The sequence below is a fragment of the Lacerta agilis genome, chromosome 8 (assembly GCF_009819535.1).
Source record: "Lacerta agilis isolate rLacAgi1 chromosome 8, rLacAgi1.pri, whole genome shotgun sequence".
NCBI lineage: Eukaryota > Metazoa > Chordata > Lepidosauria > Squamata > Lacertidae > Lacerta > Lacerta agilis.
This window is the reverse complement of record NC_046319.1, coordinates 11510598-11525449: the sequence shown is the minus strand read 5'-3', so window position 1 is coordinate 11525449 and position 14852 is coordinate 11510598. Positions and strand designations below refer to the sequence as shown.

At 46.7% G+C, this 14852-nt stretch overlaps 1 protein-coding gene across 2 annotated transcripts in view; it reads left to right on the top strand.

Moving 5' to 3' along the window:
* The window catches only part of IGSF21 (immunoglobin superfamily member 21), a 211873-nt gene that overhangs the window by 70111 nt on the left and 126910 nt on the right, over nucleotides 1-14852 (top strand). For both annotated transcript variants that reach the window (XM_033159468.1, XM_033159469.1), the window contains exon 2: nucleotides 6931-7043. In XM_033159468.1, coding sequence (XP_033015359.1) covers nucleotides 6931-7043 — 113 coding nt within the window. The remainder of the gene's footprint in view (nucleotides 1-6930; nucleotides 7044-14852) is intronic.

Here is a 14852-nt window from a genome sequence, read left to right as displayed (position 1 = left end):
GAACGTCCTAAGGAAAAGCGGGACATTCCGGGATCAGATCAGAAACCAGGGTGGCTTCTGTAAATCCAGGACTGTCCCTGGAAAATAGGGGCATTTGGAGGGCCTGGAGTCTGCATTTTAAGAGCATAAGAAGAAGAGTCATGCTCAATCAGGGCAAATTGTGGCGCACCTAGTCCAGCCTCACATTGGCCACATGTGAAGCTGCAAAACCAGAACCCGAGCATGAGAACACTCTTCTCTCTTGCATGGTACTTGCTCCAAGTACAAAAATGTCTCCACCTCTAATTTAGCTATTCTAGACAATATCCTTTCAGTAGGCCTCTCTGCCATGAATTTACCAAATTGGATGAGGAGGTTTCTAGAGGATCACTGGAAAAAGAAAGGGATGGGGAGGAGAAATGAAATATTTGCACCTAGAGGTGGCAGATGTGGCCACCGAACAAGCTTTCTTTCTTTCCCCAGGATTTTCTCTTCTGGGCTAGTTTGTCTTGGAAGACAACTTGTCCGTCTTGCCAATCCAGTAGGTAAGCAATTTGTTCCAGACCGCCCCCCCCCTTGGGCATTTTGGAACAGATGAAGGGAAGGGGTGGGAGAGGAGAAAATAAACAAAAGCTGCTGTCTGCATCCACCGCAATCAGCCCGAGCTAAATGCTTTCTCTCCCAGCCGAGCAGCGCAGGGGTGTGAAATCGAGATTAGAACGCACGAGATTCTATATTTTTTCCCCCTGACTGCCTCCACGAGTCACAGGGTTTGGTGTTAACAAAAATATAGATCTAAAAATTCCACCAGTGTAGGATTAATCCTCGCTTTGGATTTCCTGTTAGGCTTGTTGTTTTGAAGGCAGTCATAGCGGGCATCTGTACTGGGCATCTGTACCCCAACAGGGACCCCACTAGGAAGAAGAGCCCCCTGTAACTGCTGCACCTCTTCACCATTGCATCATGTTTTCTCATTCACTCATCTGTTGCTCTGGTCCAGGACCCGTTGAGGAAGAATCATAGATTGGAAGGCAACCCCCAAGGGTCACTTCGCCCAAACCCCTGCAGTGCAGGTATCCCAGCTACAGAAGCCCTGACAGGTGGCCACTCAACCAGTGGTGTAGCAAGCAAAGACAATTAAAACCAAAATAATTCTAAAACAGCTGAAATATTCTATAAACAATTACAATTAAAAACATTTTAAAAGCACTTTCAGTTTTAAAACATTCTTAAAGGAATCACAGTTCGCAACATTCTTCCACCCAATGATTGCCAGGTTTCCAGGAACAGTTTTACCCAGCCGTCCAATAACTGGGAAAACAGGATTGCTTTCAAATTCACCCTGGAAGTCACTAGGGAGGGCATTTCACAACAAGGGAACCACCACTGAAAAGGCCCTGCTGTGTGCCAACCAGACTGTCCCAGTTGGGCATGCTTGAGGCTGTCATAAAACTGTTCTTCACCTGTCATTCATAGATAGTCTTCCTGCCAGAACAGGCTTCTGTGCCTTAAAGGCTTTGAAGCTCTTCCCTGATTGGTTGGTGTCAATGCTATCAGGGATCCCAGGCTTGTGGGCAGTTAATGAAAAGGGTCTGTCACTGGAGCTGGAGCGGTAATTTTAGTGCTGAAAGAAGACACGTAAACAAATATTGGATATGGATGGCAAGCAGGTTGTTTTTCTTTCTTCCCCTCCTGCATCTTATCTACCCAACACCTTTCAGTGCCAGAGTTCCTTGGAAGGCATGGCGGAAACTTGGCCGTTCACGAAGGCCTGAGGGATATCTGGCTGGGATTCAGCCTGTGTGCGTCTGCTGTGGAGAAGGGGGTTGACAGGAGACTAACAGTCCAACACGCTACTTGGCAAGTTGATGAGGACTGACTTGAAAGGCGCTTTTTCCTTAAAATTAGCCTGGCTGATGGTCAGGGGTGGTGATGGGAGTTGTGGTTCAGTTGTGGTTTTCTCTACTCTTGAATTAAATGAAGGCAGACTTCTGACAGAAATAGCTAAAAGGGAAGTCATGGTCAGAGTTGTGATGGAGGGCAGTGAAGGGAAGTGATGGTCAATGTTATGGTAGAAGTATCTAGGGGAAGTAAAGGTCTAGTTTAGGGCTGGACAGTTTGCGGCCTTCAAGATATTGTTGAACTCCAACTCTAACCAGCATAGACCAGTGGGCAGGGATGATGGGATCTGTTGTCTGGAAAGCACCAGAGGCTGGAGGTTAAGAGCATAAGCATGTAAGAAGGGCCTAAATGGATAGGCCAATATGGACCCATATGGACCAGCACACTATTCTCACAGTGGCCACTCAGATGCCCATGGAAAACCAGCAAGCAAGTTGCAAGAGCAACTCTCTCCCCTCAACAGCCACCGAGAGCTCTCTCCTCCTCGAATTTGTCTCCTCCTCCTCTGGTGCCATCCAAGTTGGTCGCTGATCGCTACCTCCTGTGGAAGTGAGTTCCACAGTTCCACTCCCTGCTGCATGAAGAAGTCCTTCTTTTTCTCTGTCCCGAATATTCCAGCATTCAGCTTCATTGGAGGCCCCTCAGTTCTAGTGTTATGAGAGAGGGAGAAAAAGCTGTCCGTGTCCACTCTCTCCATGCCACCGCAGAGATTTATAAACATTTGTCACATCGCCTCTTCCCCACCTTGCCTCAGCTTAAAAGCCCCAAATGTTGCAACCTTGCCTTCATAGGAGAATCGCTACATCCCCCTTCATCAGGTGCGGCAGACAGCTTTTCAACCTGGACTTTTAAACTCTATCAATATGGTTATTTTAAAAATTGAAGGACCCGACACCCCTCATTATCCTATCTTTGTGAACAGACATGCCCCTTGGCCAACGAGCAGCGTGGAATGTGGTCGTTCCACCGTTCACCTCTCCCTGCACCCTTCTTCAGGTGCCCTCTATCTGCAAGAGCCCATTCCTCTTCCAACCTCTTCATTCTTTGCTATGCATTAATCTGAGCTTTCTCCCCCCGCCCCCGCCCCATGACAGTTCCATTAAGAAATTATTTACATTTCTCAAAGAACGCCTCTGTTGCCTGCTCCCGTGTCATTTCCTCGGCGCGGAGATGGAAATTGCGGGGAGTGAAGTGGGATCTCTCAGAAATAAGCCCTGTTGAGGTTCCATCATGGATTATGGTGACAAGAGAGCCAATTTGCTTTTCAGCAGGATGATGGGGTTACCAGGGAGGGTACAGGTCTAAGAGGACTTCCTGGCGGAGTGGTGCAGACTGATCCCACCCCCCTCAGTGAGATTGTATTAGCTGCGTGTTCACTTGCTGTCTCCTTAGTATTCAGGATTAGCAAAAAACTGTTTGGTACCTCTCCAGGAAAGTTTTGGCACTTTTGAAAAGGAAGGTTGGATCTCCCTTCCTCCAAACCCATAACAGCAATGTGAAAAGCTTGCTGGATCTGGCTAGTGACCCATCTAGCCCAGTTCTCACAGTGGCCAACCCAGATGCTTATGAGAAGCCCATAAACAGGACCTGAGAGCAACAGCAACTCTCTCCTCCTGTGTCTTCCAGCAACTGGGATTCAGAAGCATTACTGGCTCCGACTGTGGAGGCAGAACATAGCTAGTTTGGCTCATAGGCATTCATAGCCTTCTGCTTCAGGAATTTGCGCGATCATCTTTCAAAGCCATTCAGCTTAGTAGAAAGGGGAGTTTTTCAGCCACTAAGTAGAAGTTGCCTTATCCTTTGTGCTGACGGGAGACAATCAGAGAGGAAGGAGGTGAGTCAGCTACTGAAGATGGGCTCCTAGGATCACTCTTGAGAAAGGGCATGGGAAGAACATGGAGGAGTTGTTCTGTATGTTTCAAAGCTGAGTGTTTAGGAACCCAGAAAATGCAAGGTGCTTCGTTTTCAATATAATGAAGTGCAAATTCCGTTATGCACGATGGTGCTTCAAGGAAAGCACAGTTTAAGTCCCTACAAAAGGAAACATTCGAGAACTCCAAATCATTTGCCCGTGTTTGTTTCCAGAAAATCATACTTCTAGCTGAAAGGCAACAAGTGGAGATCTGCATTGATTGTTGACAATGGATCCCTGGTTACGGTTGTATCATCTTAGAATTGGGGCGTGGCTGCAGGGGGACATGGCTGTCACCAGATTGAATTGCATATTGTCTTCAGAAACTCACACAAGTCTGCATCCAGTTTTCTGCTGTGAGTGAGAAGGGAAGTGTAAACTCTGCTAAGTGAAGGAACTTGCTAGCGCAAGTTAGGAAGGATATTAATAAACAATATGTCCTCTCCTGCCACCCTGAATATTCCCACAATCACAACTCTGCCTTCTTTTAATGCAGGGATAGGGGATTTCCTACTCTCCGGGTGTTGCTCTGCTATAACTCTTTTTTTTTTACATACAATTTTTATTAAGTTTTCATTTTAAACACAAAACAATAAATTCCAACATACATCAACAAATCTCATTTCCCACCGCTCTGCCGAGTTTATGACTTCCCTCCACCACCCCCCAGCAGGTTTTCCCTTTTCCAGTCTATATCTCACAGTTCCGTCTTATTTTGCTCTGCTATAACTCTCATCATCCCTGACCTTTGCCCAGTTTCTGAGCATTTTTTTCAAAGGTGGGATCACCAGGGAGATGTAGAGTGGAAGGTCTCTCCCAAGCACCCCTCAGACCCCTTGACCGTAAGACAAACGCAGCAAGCATCTGCTTCATTGCCCACAAGAACGTCACTGAAATGGGAAGGGCCGTGGGTCAGCTGCAGAGCATCTGCCTTGCAAGCAGAAGGCCCCAGGTTTGAATCATGGCACCCCTCTGCCTCAAACCCTGGAGAGCCACTGCTGCCAGTCAGTGTAGACATTACTGAGCTAGTTGGACCTAAGGGTCTGACTTCCCCTTGGATATTTTTCAAATGCCTCTTCCTTTTTCATTAACCGATGGGTGGTGTTATTTTTTTTTTTAAAAAAAAAACCCACTTGAATTAACCAAAGCAAAATAAAATAAAAAATTCTTTCCAGTAGCACCTTAGAGACCAACTAAGTTTGTTCTTGGTTTGAGCTTTCGTGTGCGTGCATGAACACGAAAGCTCATACCAAGAACAAACTTAGTTGGTCTCTAAGGTGGTACTGGAAATAATTTTTCATTTTATTTTGTTTTGACTATGGCAGACTAACACGGCTACCCACCTGTAACTTGAATTAACCATTAGCATTGTCGCCTTAAGGAAAATTGTCAATGAGATCAGTCTTGTCTCTCAGTAAGCACCCTCCCCATGGGGACTGGGAAGCTCTGAGCTCCACCACCTGTTCCCCGAGGGTCTCGGTTCGTCTCCTTGAATCTGCTCCTCAGCAGCGCCCGTGACTCTCTGACAGAATCCGTGGGATATCTCTCTTTCCCCAGCCTTTTAGAATACTACTGGAGCATCTAACACGTCTTGATGGAGACAGATCTCCGGCAATAAATCCCTCCCATGGCCATGTCTAATTCTTAAATATCGCAGCTTATTTTGCTAAATGTATCTTAATAGGCGAGGCATAACCGTCCTCGCTGAGAGGGGAGTGAGACGGATGGAGCTGTTTGGAGTAATGAAGCATCAAGTTAATGAAGGATTCGGCGTCCAGCACTGGACGCAATGAGAGGAATGGATATTGGTGGGACGCGGCGGGGAGAGCGAACTGTGGCAGCTGGGGGCTAATTCTTTTTTTAAAAAAATCAGTGATCTGTGTTTTCTCTCGCTTCTTAATTAATCTTGCTGAGTCCTTTGGAAAATGTTGTAGGGGCTGGTTTGGTTGAGAGGCAGTTATGTACCTGGGCCAGTGCCGGATTTATGTATAAGCTAAACAAGCTATAGCTTAGGGCTCCATTTTCTTGGGCCCCCCCAAAAAAAATTAAAGGGGGAAAAAACTGGATGTACATTTCCAAAAATAGTGATACCTCAGGTTAAGAACTTAATTCGTCCTGGAGGTCCATTCTTAACCTGAAACTGTTCTTAACCTGAGGTACCACATTAGCTAATGGGGCCTCCCGCTGCCGCCACATGATTTCTGTTCTCATTCTGGGGCAAAGTTCTTATCCCGAGGTACTATTTCTGGGTTAGCGGAGTCCGTAACCTGAAGCATCTGTAGCCTGAAGCGTCTGTAACCCGGGGTATCACTGTATAAGATAAAAAAACAAATAAAATAAAACCTACATACAGCAACAGTGTTTTGTGTTGTGTAGGCTCCTATGATGTAAGTAATGGGCCCCGCTTGCTAGCCTGCTCCCTAAAATATCACTGGTTTGCTCATATCTATATACAGGGTGCCTACATTCTGCATGGACTGGCTGCATGGCAACATGTAGCAACCAGCTGCAGACTGCAGTACAGCCCAGTTGAATGTAGGTCAAGCTGTTGTACCTGTTATCTAATACCGTGTTTCTCCTAAAATAAGACATAGCCATAAAGGTATTATAGCAAATATTCAACACAAAAAACAGCGACAATTAGTTGTTGACAAAGGACAGCTGGACATATAAAGGGCCCCATTACCTTCAGTAGCTTAGGGCCTCACCAAACCTAAATCCAGCCCTGACCTGGGCTATGGGGAGCTAAGCTGAGGAGGTACTGTGTTGCAGTGGGTGAACCTCCAGGTGAATGAATGAATGAATGAATGAATGAATGAATAAGAGCCTCCAGGTGAGTCCATCTGGCCTAGCATCCTGTTCTCACAGCGGCCAAATTCTTTCCTTGTCCTCCAAGCCTCGGCCACCAAGTAATTTATGTTTTGTTGTTGTTTTCAGATAATGGTAAACCCCACACATTTTTATACTAAAGCGACAGCTGCAAATCTTGTGTGGTTTTCATTCTGGGGGGGGGGGGGGCAACTGAGGTTCTGGCAGCTGGCAGCATCGATGTCAAGAGCTCCCGAGAGAGAGCAGAAACCTTTCAAGGTGGTTCTCGCATTCTCACCTGTCTTCTTCCATCTTTTCTTGTGTCTCAGGTTACCTGACGGTCAGCATTGAGCCGCTCCCACCTGTGGTGGTTGGGGATGCCGTCACTTTAAAATGCAACTTCAAGACGGATGGCAGGATGCGGGAAATAGTGTGGTACCGGGTAAGCAAGCCAATCCTCTTTCATCCCCACCCGCACCCCCCACCCCAAAAGTCCACCTTGAGTTGTTGTTTTGGTTTGGTTTGTGAGAGTTTCCATCATTATTTACTCGCTCTGTTTCTATCTCAACTCTAAGGAGTTCAAGGTGGGAAATGAAGTGAAGGCGGTGAAGGTCCTGTGTGAGTGTCTGGAGGCGGGTGGAGGATGGATGGTGGCTAACAGATTGAGGTTGAATCCTGACAAGGCAGAAGTACTGTTTTGGGGGGACAGGAGGAGGGCAGGTGTGGAGGACTCCCTGGTCCTGAATGGGGTAACTGTGCCCCTGAAGGACCAGGTGTGCAGCCTGGGAGTCATTTTGGACTCCCAGCTGTCCATGGAGGTGCAGGTTAATTCTGTGTCCAGGGCAGCTGTTTATCAGCTCCATCTGGTACGCAGGCTGAGACCCTACCTACCCGCGGACTCTCTCGCCAGAGTGGTGCATGCTCTAGTTATCTCTCGCTTGGATTACTGCAATGCGCTCTATGTGGGGCTACCTTTGAAGGTGATCCGGAAACTACAACTAATCCAGAATGCGGCAGCTAGACTGGTGACTGGGAGCGGCCGCCGAGGCCACATAACACCGGCCTTGAAAGACCTACATTGGCTCCCTGTATGTTTCCGAGCACAATTCAAAGTGTTGGTGCTGATCTTTAAAGCCCTAAATGGCCTCGGTCCAGTATACTTGAAAGAGCGTCTCCACCCCCATCGTTCTGCCCGGACACTGAGGTCCAGTGCCGAGGGCCTTCTGGTGGTTTCCACACTAAGAGAAGCCAAATTACAGGGAACCAGGCAGAGGGCCTTCTCGGTAGTGGCACCCGCCCTGTGGAATGCCCTCCCACCAGATGTCAAAGAGTAAAACAACTACCAGACTTTTAGAAGACATCTGATGGCAGCCCTGTTTAGGGAGGCTTTTAATGTTTAATAGATTATTGCATTTTAATGTTCTGTTGGAAGCTGCCCAGAATGGCTGGGGAAACCCAGCCAGATGGGCGGGGTATAAATAAATTATTATTATTATTATTATTATTATTATTATTATTATTATTATTATTATTATGTTCTCCCTCCTTCCCATTTTGCCCTCCCAGCAACCCTGTGAAGTAGGTTAGGCCAGGGGTAGGCAAACTAAGGCCCGGGGGCCTGATCCGGCCCAATAGCCTTCTAAATTTGGCCCACTGATGGTCTGGGAATCAGTGTTTTTTTACATGAGTAGAATGTGTGCTTTTATTTAAAATGCATCTCTGGGTTATTTGTGGGGCACAGGAATTTGTTCATTTCCTCCCCAAAAATATAGTCTGGCTCGCCACAAGGTCTGAGGGACAGTAGACCAGCCCCCCTCCTGAAAAAGTTTGCTGAACCCTGATAGGCTGAGAGTGAGTGACTGGCCCCCAAGATCACACCCGGAGAGCTACACCTTTCATTTGTTTCCTTGTTTCGTAAAAATTTATCCACTGCTTGATTGTAAAACAGACAAACAAACAAACTCAAAGCAGTTTACACAAAGGATAAAACAATAAAATTATCAATAAAAATGGACAACAAATAATTTAAAACTTTCAGAATATGGCGAAGACGCATCCTTGTTATCAATAGGCAGGGAGTTCCCAAGTGTAGGGGCTGCCATACATATTTTAATTATGTATTTTTTGTTGTTTTTGGTGTGTTTTTATGCTGTGAACAGCCCTGAGACCTGCAGCTATAGGACGGCATACAAATTTTAATAATAATTAAAACCCTTGGGATCCCTTCCAACCACAGGGTGTTGTGTATATTCAACATTTAATTGTACCTGGAGCTGTTGAAGTTAATGGGCCTGGCTAACAGAGCCTGTTAAGTTAAAGGGATTTGCTCCTGAATAAAACTGAGTTACTGGGACATTGCTTTTGAACAAACATGCCCAGGATCTTTAGAAGGTTTTTAAGAGTGCAGTGCATCTTCCAGCTTGAAAGACTGGTGACTGGGAGTGGCTGCTGAGACCACACGTTGGCGCCCAGTACGTTTCCGAGCACAATTCAAAGTGTTTGTGCTGACCTTGAAAGCCCTGAATGGCCTTGGCCCAGTATACCTGAAGGGGCATCTCCATCCCCATCATTCAGCCCAGACACGGAGGTCCAGCTCTGAAAGCCTTCTGGTGGTTCCCTCAATGTGGGAAGTGAGGCTACAGGGAACCAGGCAGAGGGCCTTCTCAGTTGGGGCACCCACCCTGTGGAAGGCCCTCCCATCAGATGTCAAGGAAATAAACAACAATCTGACTTTTTAAAAAAGGTAAAGGGACCCCTGACCATTAGGTCTAGTCGCGGACGACTCTGGGGTTGAGGCGCTCAAATCGCTTTATTGGCCGAGGGAGCAGGTGTACAGCTTCCGGGTCATGTGGCCAGCATGACTAAGCCACTTCTGGTGAACCAGAGCAGTGCATGGAAACACAGTTTACCTTCCCACCAGAGCGGTACCTATTTATCTACTTCACTTTGACATGCTAGGTTGGCAGGAGCAGGGACCAAACAACAGGAGCTCACCCTGTTGCGGAGATTCGAACCGCCGACCTTCTGATCGGCAAGCCCTAGGCTCTGTGGTTTAACAACTATCCAACTTTTAGAAGACACCTGAAGGCAGGCCTGTTTAGGGACTTTTTAATGTTTGGTGTTTTATTGTGTTTTTAATGTTCTGTTGGGAGACGCCCAGAGTGGCTGGGGAAACCCAGTCAGATGGGTGGGGTACAAATAAAATTATTGTTATTGTTATTGTTATTATTGATTATTATTATTATTATTATTATTATTATAGAACTCCAGCACCCTGAAGGTTTGCGAGGTGGTCCCAAAGTTGACATATTTAGGTACCCAGCGGAGAGATGGAACGATCAACAGCCGAAGGGGTGGTGAAGGAGCTGACCCAATGCATAGAACGAAAAAGAAAGAGAGTAGGAGCTTGTGCATTAGCAGTCTGTGTCAAACGCCATTTAGTTTCAGGTCACCTGGGCAGCTGCAGGAGCCATAGGTCCATTTATCTAGAAACCCATTAAGTCTTTTCTGGGGGGTGGGGGGAAATGACAGGAGTTTAACCCTGCCCGAGAAGCTGATTGTCTTCCCCTCTCTCCGGCTGCTGCTCTCTCCACTCGCTCTGGGCCAACCTTCCCGCGGAAGACGGGAGAAAATTATCGGATATCTTGGGTTGGTTTGCCCCTGGTAGTACTTCTATTTTAAAAGGAAGGGGAGGGGAGAGACCTCTGCTCTTCCGCAATCTGGATTTGTATTTATTTTGGCCTCAGAAGTCTGCATCAGACTTGGAAGTGTGCATAAAAATGAGGTCACTATATTGTGTGTGTGTGTGTGTGTGTGTGTGTGTGGATTTTCAAGGGCAAGAGCAGCGATTCAAATGCAAGCTGCTGTGTTTTCTGATATCATCTCCCCAACTTGTTTTTCATTTTTTTTAAAAAAAGTTTGCTTATTGAAATAGGTATTGACTATATTTTCATAGACATACAGGAAGATGGCATGCAGCATACAAAATCTAAAGATGTAAGCATGGATAAATACTGGTTGGTTAAAATGGAATCAAAGAACAGTAGAGCTGGAAGAGATCCCAAGGGTCATCTAGTCCAACCCTGTGCAATGTTGTTGTTATCCCACCTTTTCCCCAGACGGGTAGTCAAGGTAGTTTACACAAAATAAAACACAGATAAAGTTCAGAAGGCTAAAAACATATAAAAGATAATATACATAGGTCATGTTTCCCTAACACACACTTTGCGAAAATTCACTTGTCAGAAGATGAGGAATTAGTACTCCCAACTTTGCTATACACACTGCAAATTCAGCATTTTTTTACTTCTTTGTTTGCCTTTTGCTGGTTGGCTGAGGAACTTTAGCAATCTGTATTTTAGTAAGGTTTCAGAGGGTTTCTCTGGGTTTTCCTGGATTTTTCTTCTTCTTCTTTTTGTGGGTCAAAATTCTGTAGGAACATATTGGAAATTTCCCCATAGGAATCAATGGAAATCTCCAACTTGTTATGTGAACGCTCACCTAATGAACAATTTCTAGGGAATGCATTGTGTTCGGAAAACGAAACCTGCATGTAGTTAAAAAGTAATTAGTGTATAATAGAATTGAGACAATATAAAAATGGGCACTGAGCATGCTTGGATCCGAGCCGGTGAGCAAGTGGTGGGTCGGGCAGCCCCACGACCCGCCGCTTGCTCACCAGCCGGCTCCCCACGGGAGCAATGGACGGGGTGCTGGGTGGCAGGCGAGGGGCCGGGGAGTGTCACCCCCCTTCCCTGTAACCTGGGGCGGAGCGCCCCCTACACCCCACCCTTCCTATGCCACTGGGCCTTCACCAATCAAACAATGCCACTCCAGCAAAAAGAAACCCAGCAGTATGAAGTAGGCAGTAAAGGAGAGTCCCCTAAATTATAGGCTCAAAAAAAAAATCCCTCCTAAATTCCCAGAACAGGCGATTAGCAGAGCCCATACTGCATATGGAGGGCATAGGATGACTAGCCTCATATAATTAAAATGCTTAAGTCTAATTAGTGCACAAAAGTGTTAATGCTATAGAGTAAGCTGTCCTGCCAGGCTTAGCTAGGTCACCCCCCCCCCCACGTCTTGGAAGGAAGGAAATGAAGCCTATTTTTTCCCTTAGGCTACAATGTGAACTCTGGCATGTAAAGAGGTCTGAGCTAGTTGCTCCAATTTCAGACCATATGGCTTTCTACAAGCCATCCTTGTGTTCCTATACAATAAATTTAGGAAGTTCCCCACTTTGGAACTAACCTAAGTCTTACTGCCTGTGTTTTCCGACTGCTGTATGTAAAAGCACGCGAATCCGACCTTTGAAGAGTTTGCAAGTAAATAATTTTTAACTTGCCAAATGTGGGGTATTTCTCTATGTTAGGGGAGGTGGGAAACATTGGAAGGAACTTGGAAGGGCATATTGGAAGGGCTCTGGGTCAGAGTGAAGAGTTTGGGGGAGGAGCAGGCTTAAATAGCCATGCTCCCCATGCCGGTTGGCTCACATGAGCCACCTGACCACAGCAACTCCTCCCCTGGACCTAACCAACTGAATCTTCTTTGGAGGGGAGTTGCAGCCTTGATGGCAGAAAGTGAGGAGGAATTAAAGAAACTTTTAATGAGGGTGAAAGAGGAAAGCGCAAAATATGGTCTGAAGCTCAACATCAAAAAAACTAAGATCATGGCCACTGGTCCCATCACCTCCTGGCAAATAGAAGGGGAAGAAATGGAGGCAGTGAGAGATTTCACTTTCTTGGGTTCCATGATCACTGCAGATGGTGACAGCAGTCACGAAATTAGAAGATGCCTGCTTCTTGGGAGAAAAGCAATGACAAACCTAGATAGCATCTTAAAAAGCAAAGACATCACCTTGCCGTCAAAGGTCCATATAGTTAAAGCTATGGTTTTCCCAGTAGTAATGTACGGAAGTGAGATCTGGACCATAAAGAAGGCTGATCGCTGAAGAATTGATGCTTTTGAATTATGGTGCTGGAGGAGACTCTTGAGAGTCCCATGGACTGCAAGAAGATCAAACCTATCCATTCTTAAAGAATTCAGCCCTGAGTGCTCACTAGGACAGATCCTGAAGTTGAGGCTCCAGTACTTTGGCCACCTCATGAGAAGAGAAGATTCCCTGGAAAAGACCCTGATGTTGGGAAAGATGGAGGGCACAAGGAGAAGGGGACGACAGAGGATGAGATGGTTGGACAGTGTTCTCGAAGCTACTAACATGAGTTTGGCCAAACTGTGAGAGGCAGTGAAGGATCGGTGTGCCTGGCGTGCTCTGGTCCATGGGGTCACGAAGAGTTGGACACGACTGAATGACTGAACAACAAATGGGGTGCAGCAAATTTCCTCCCCCCCCCCACGAATTGATGGGTGGGACCAGCATTTCAAATCTTGAAAATTCAGTGGCCTTCTTTGATGATACATGTGTGTATAAATAACTTGCTTGACATCCCCAATTGATTTTCCCTGCCTCTTTTTTTTTTTTGCGACGCCCTCCTAGATCCAGCCGACGGGCCCCAATCTGCCTTGTAAGCAGCAAACATGAATTGGTGATTTCAATTCACTATCATGCACAATAAAAACAAATAAATCCAGAGTCACTCGCCCGTTGGTGACGGCATCCCCTTTCCCTTCGGTTCTCTCCCCCCCCCCACGCCAAGCCGATTTCAATGTCAGACACCCGAGGGGATTTAAGATAAACAATCATATGATGTGGGTGTTGAGTTCGAGGGGGAGAGATAAATCCCCCGGCCGAGCACTTTTAATACACGGCAACATTTAAGATTCCTCGAGCTAACGCTTGGCAATTCTCTGTTGGCCTTGTCTGACCTGGACGAGGAGAGAATCAGCTCTGATGGGAAGTGAAGGGCCTGGGTAGTAGGATGGTGCAGTTTGGCTTGTCGCTGCTGTCAAGAGGTTGAAGGCCATGGAGAGGTCTTTGTGGGGCTGTTTGCAGGACGTTGGGGGTGGGCGGTCATGGCAGCAGCAGCGGCTGATTTCCCCCGAGTCACCTTGCGCAGCCAACTCAGAGACCACGGAATCATAATTCTCGCCCAGCTCTTCCAAAGTTCAGCACATAAAACAGCAACCTACAGGTGTCCACCCACCAGCCTCTCTTGGCGGAGATCAGCGAGGGTCATCCACATGGCAGTTTTACGACGAGGAGAGTGGAGCAAACTCTGAGCGAGGGGATTAACCTAGAGGGTGCTAAATGGCGATCGGACAAATCCATGGAGGAGAGGGCTATTGGAGACTACTAGCCATGATGGCTATACATTGCCTCTATGTTTGGAGGCTTTATGCTTTTGAATCCCAGTTGCTGGAAATGGCAGAAGCAGACCCTCTGAGTGTCCCTGTTTTCCAGGACAGTCCTGGATTTAAAGAAGCCTTCCGGGTTTCTGATTTTATCCCGAAATGCTCTGCTTTTCAGTAATAATAATATTATAATTATAATTTTTTTATACCCCGCCCACCTGGCTGGGTTTCCCCAGCCACTCTGGGCCGCTCCCAACAGAATAATAATAATAATAATAATAATAATAATAATAATAATAATAAGACAAAATATCAAACATTAAAAGCTTCCCTAAACAGGACTGCCTTCAGATGTATCTATAAGTCAGATTGTTGTTTATTTACTTGACATCTGATGGGAGGGCATTCCACAGGGCAGGCGCCACTACCGAGAAGGCCCTCTGCCTGGTTCCCTGTAACCTCACTTGTCTCAAGGAGGGAACCTCCAGAAGGTCGCCAGAGCTGGCTCTCCGTGTCTGGGCTGAACAATGGGGGTGGAGACACTCCTTCAGGTATAGTGGGCTGAGGCCATCTATTTTGTTGTTGTTCAGTCATTCAGTCATGTCCGACTCTTCGTGACCCCATGGACCAGAGCACGCCAGGCACGCCTATCTTTCACTGCTTCCCACAGTTTGGCCAAAGTCATGCCAATCGCTTCAAGAACACTGTCCAACCATCTCATCCTCTGTCGTCCCCTTCTCCTTGTGCCCTCCATCTTTCCCAACATCAGGGTCTTTCCTAGGGAGTCTTCTCTTCTCATGAGGTGGCCAAAGTACTGGAGCCTCAGGATCTGCCCTTCCAGTGGGCACTCAGGGCTGATTTCTTTAAGAATGGATAAGTTTGATCTTTTTGCAGTCCATGGGACTTTCAAGAGTCTCCTCCAGTGAGGCCATCTATAGCACGTCCTTATTTTCATGGGAGAAATGTGGGAGGGTATGGAGTTATGTGAACCCCCCCCCCC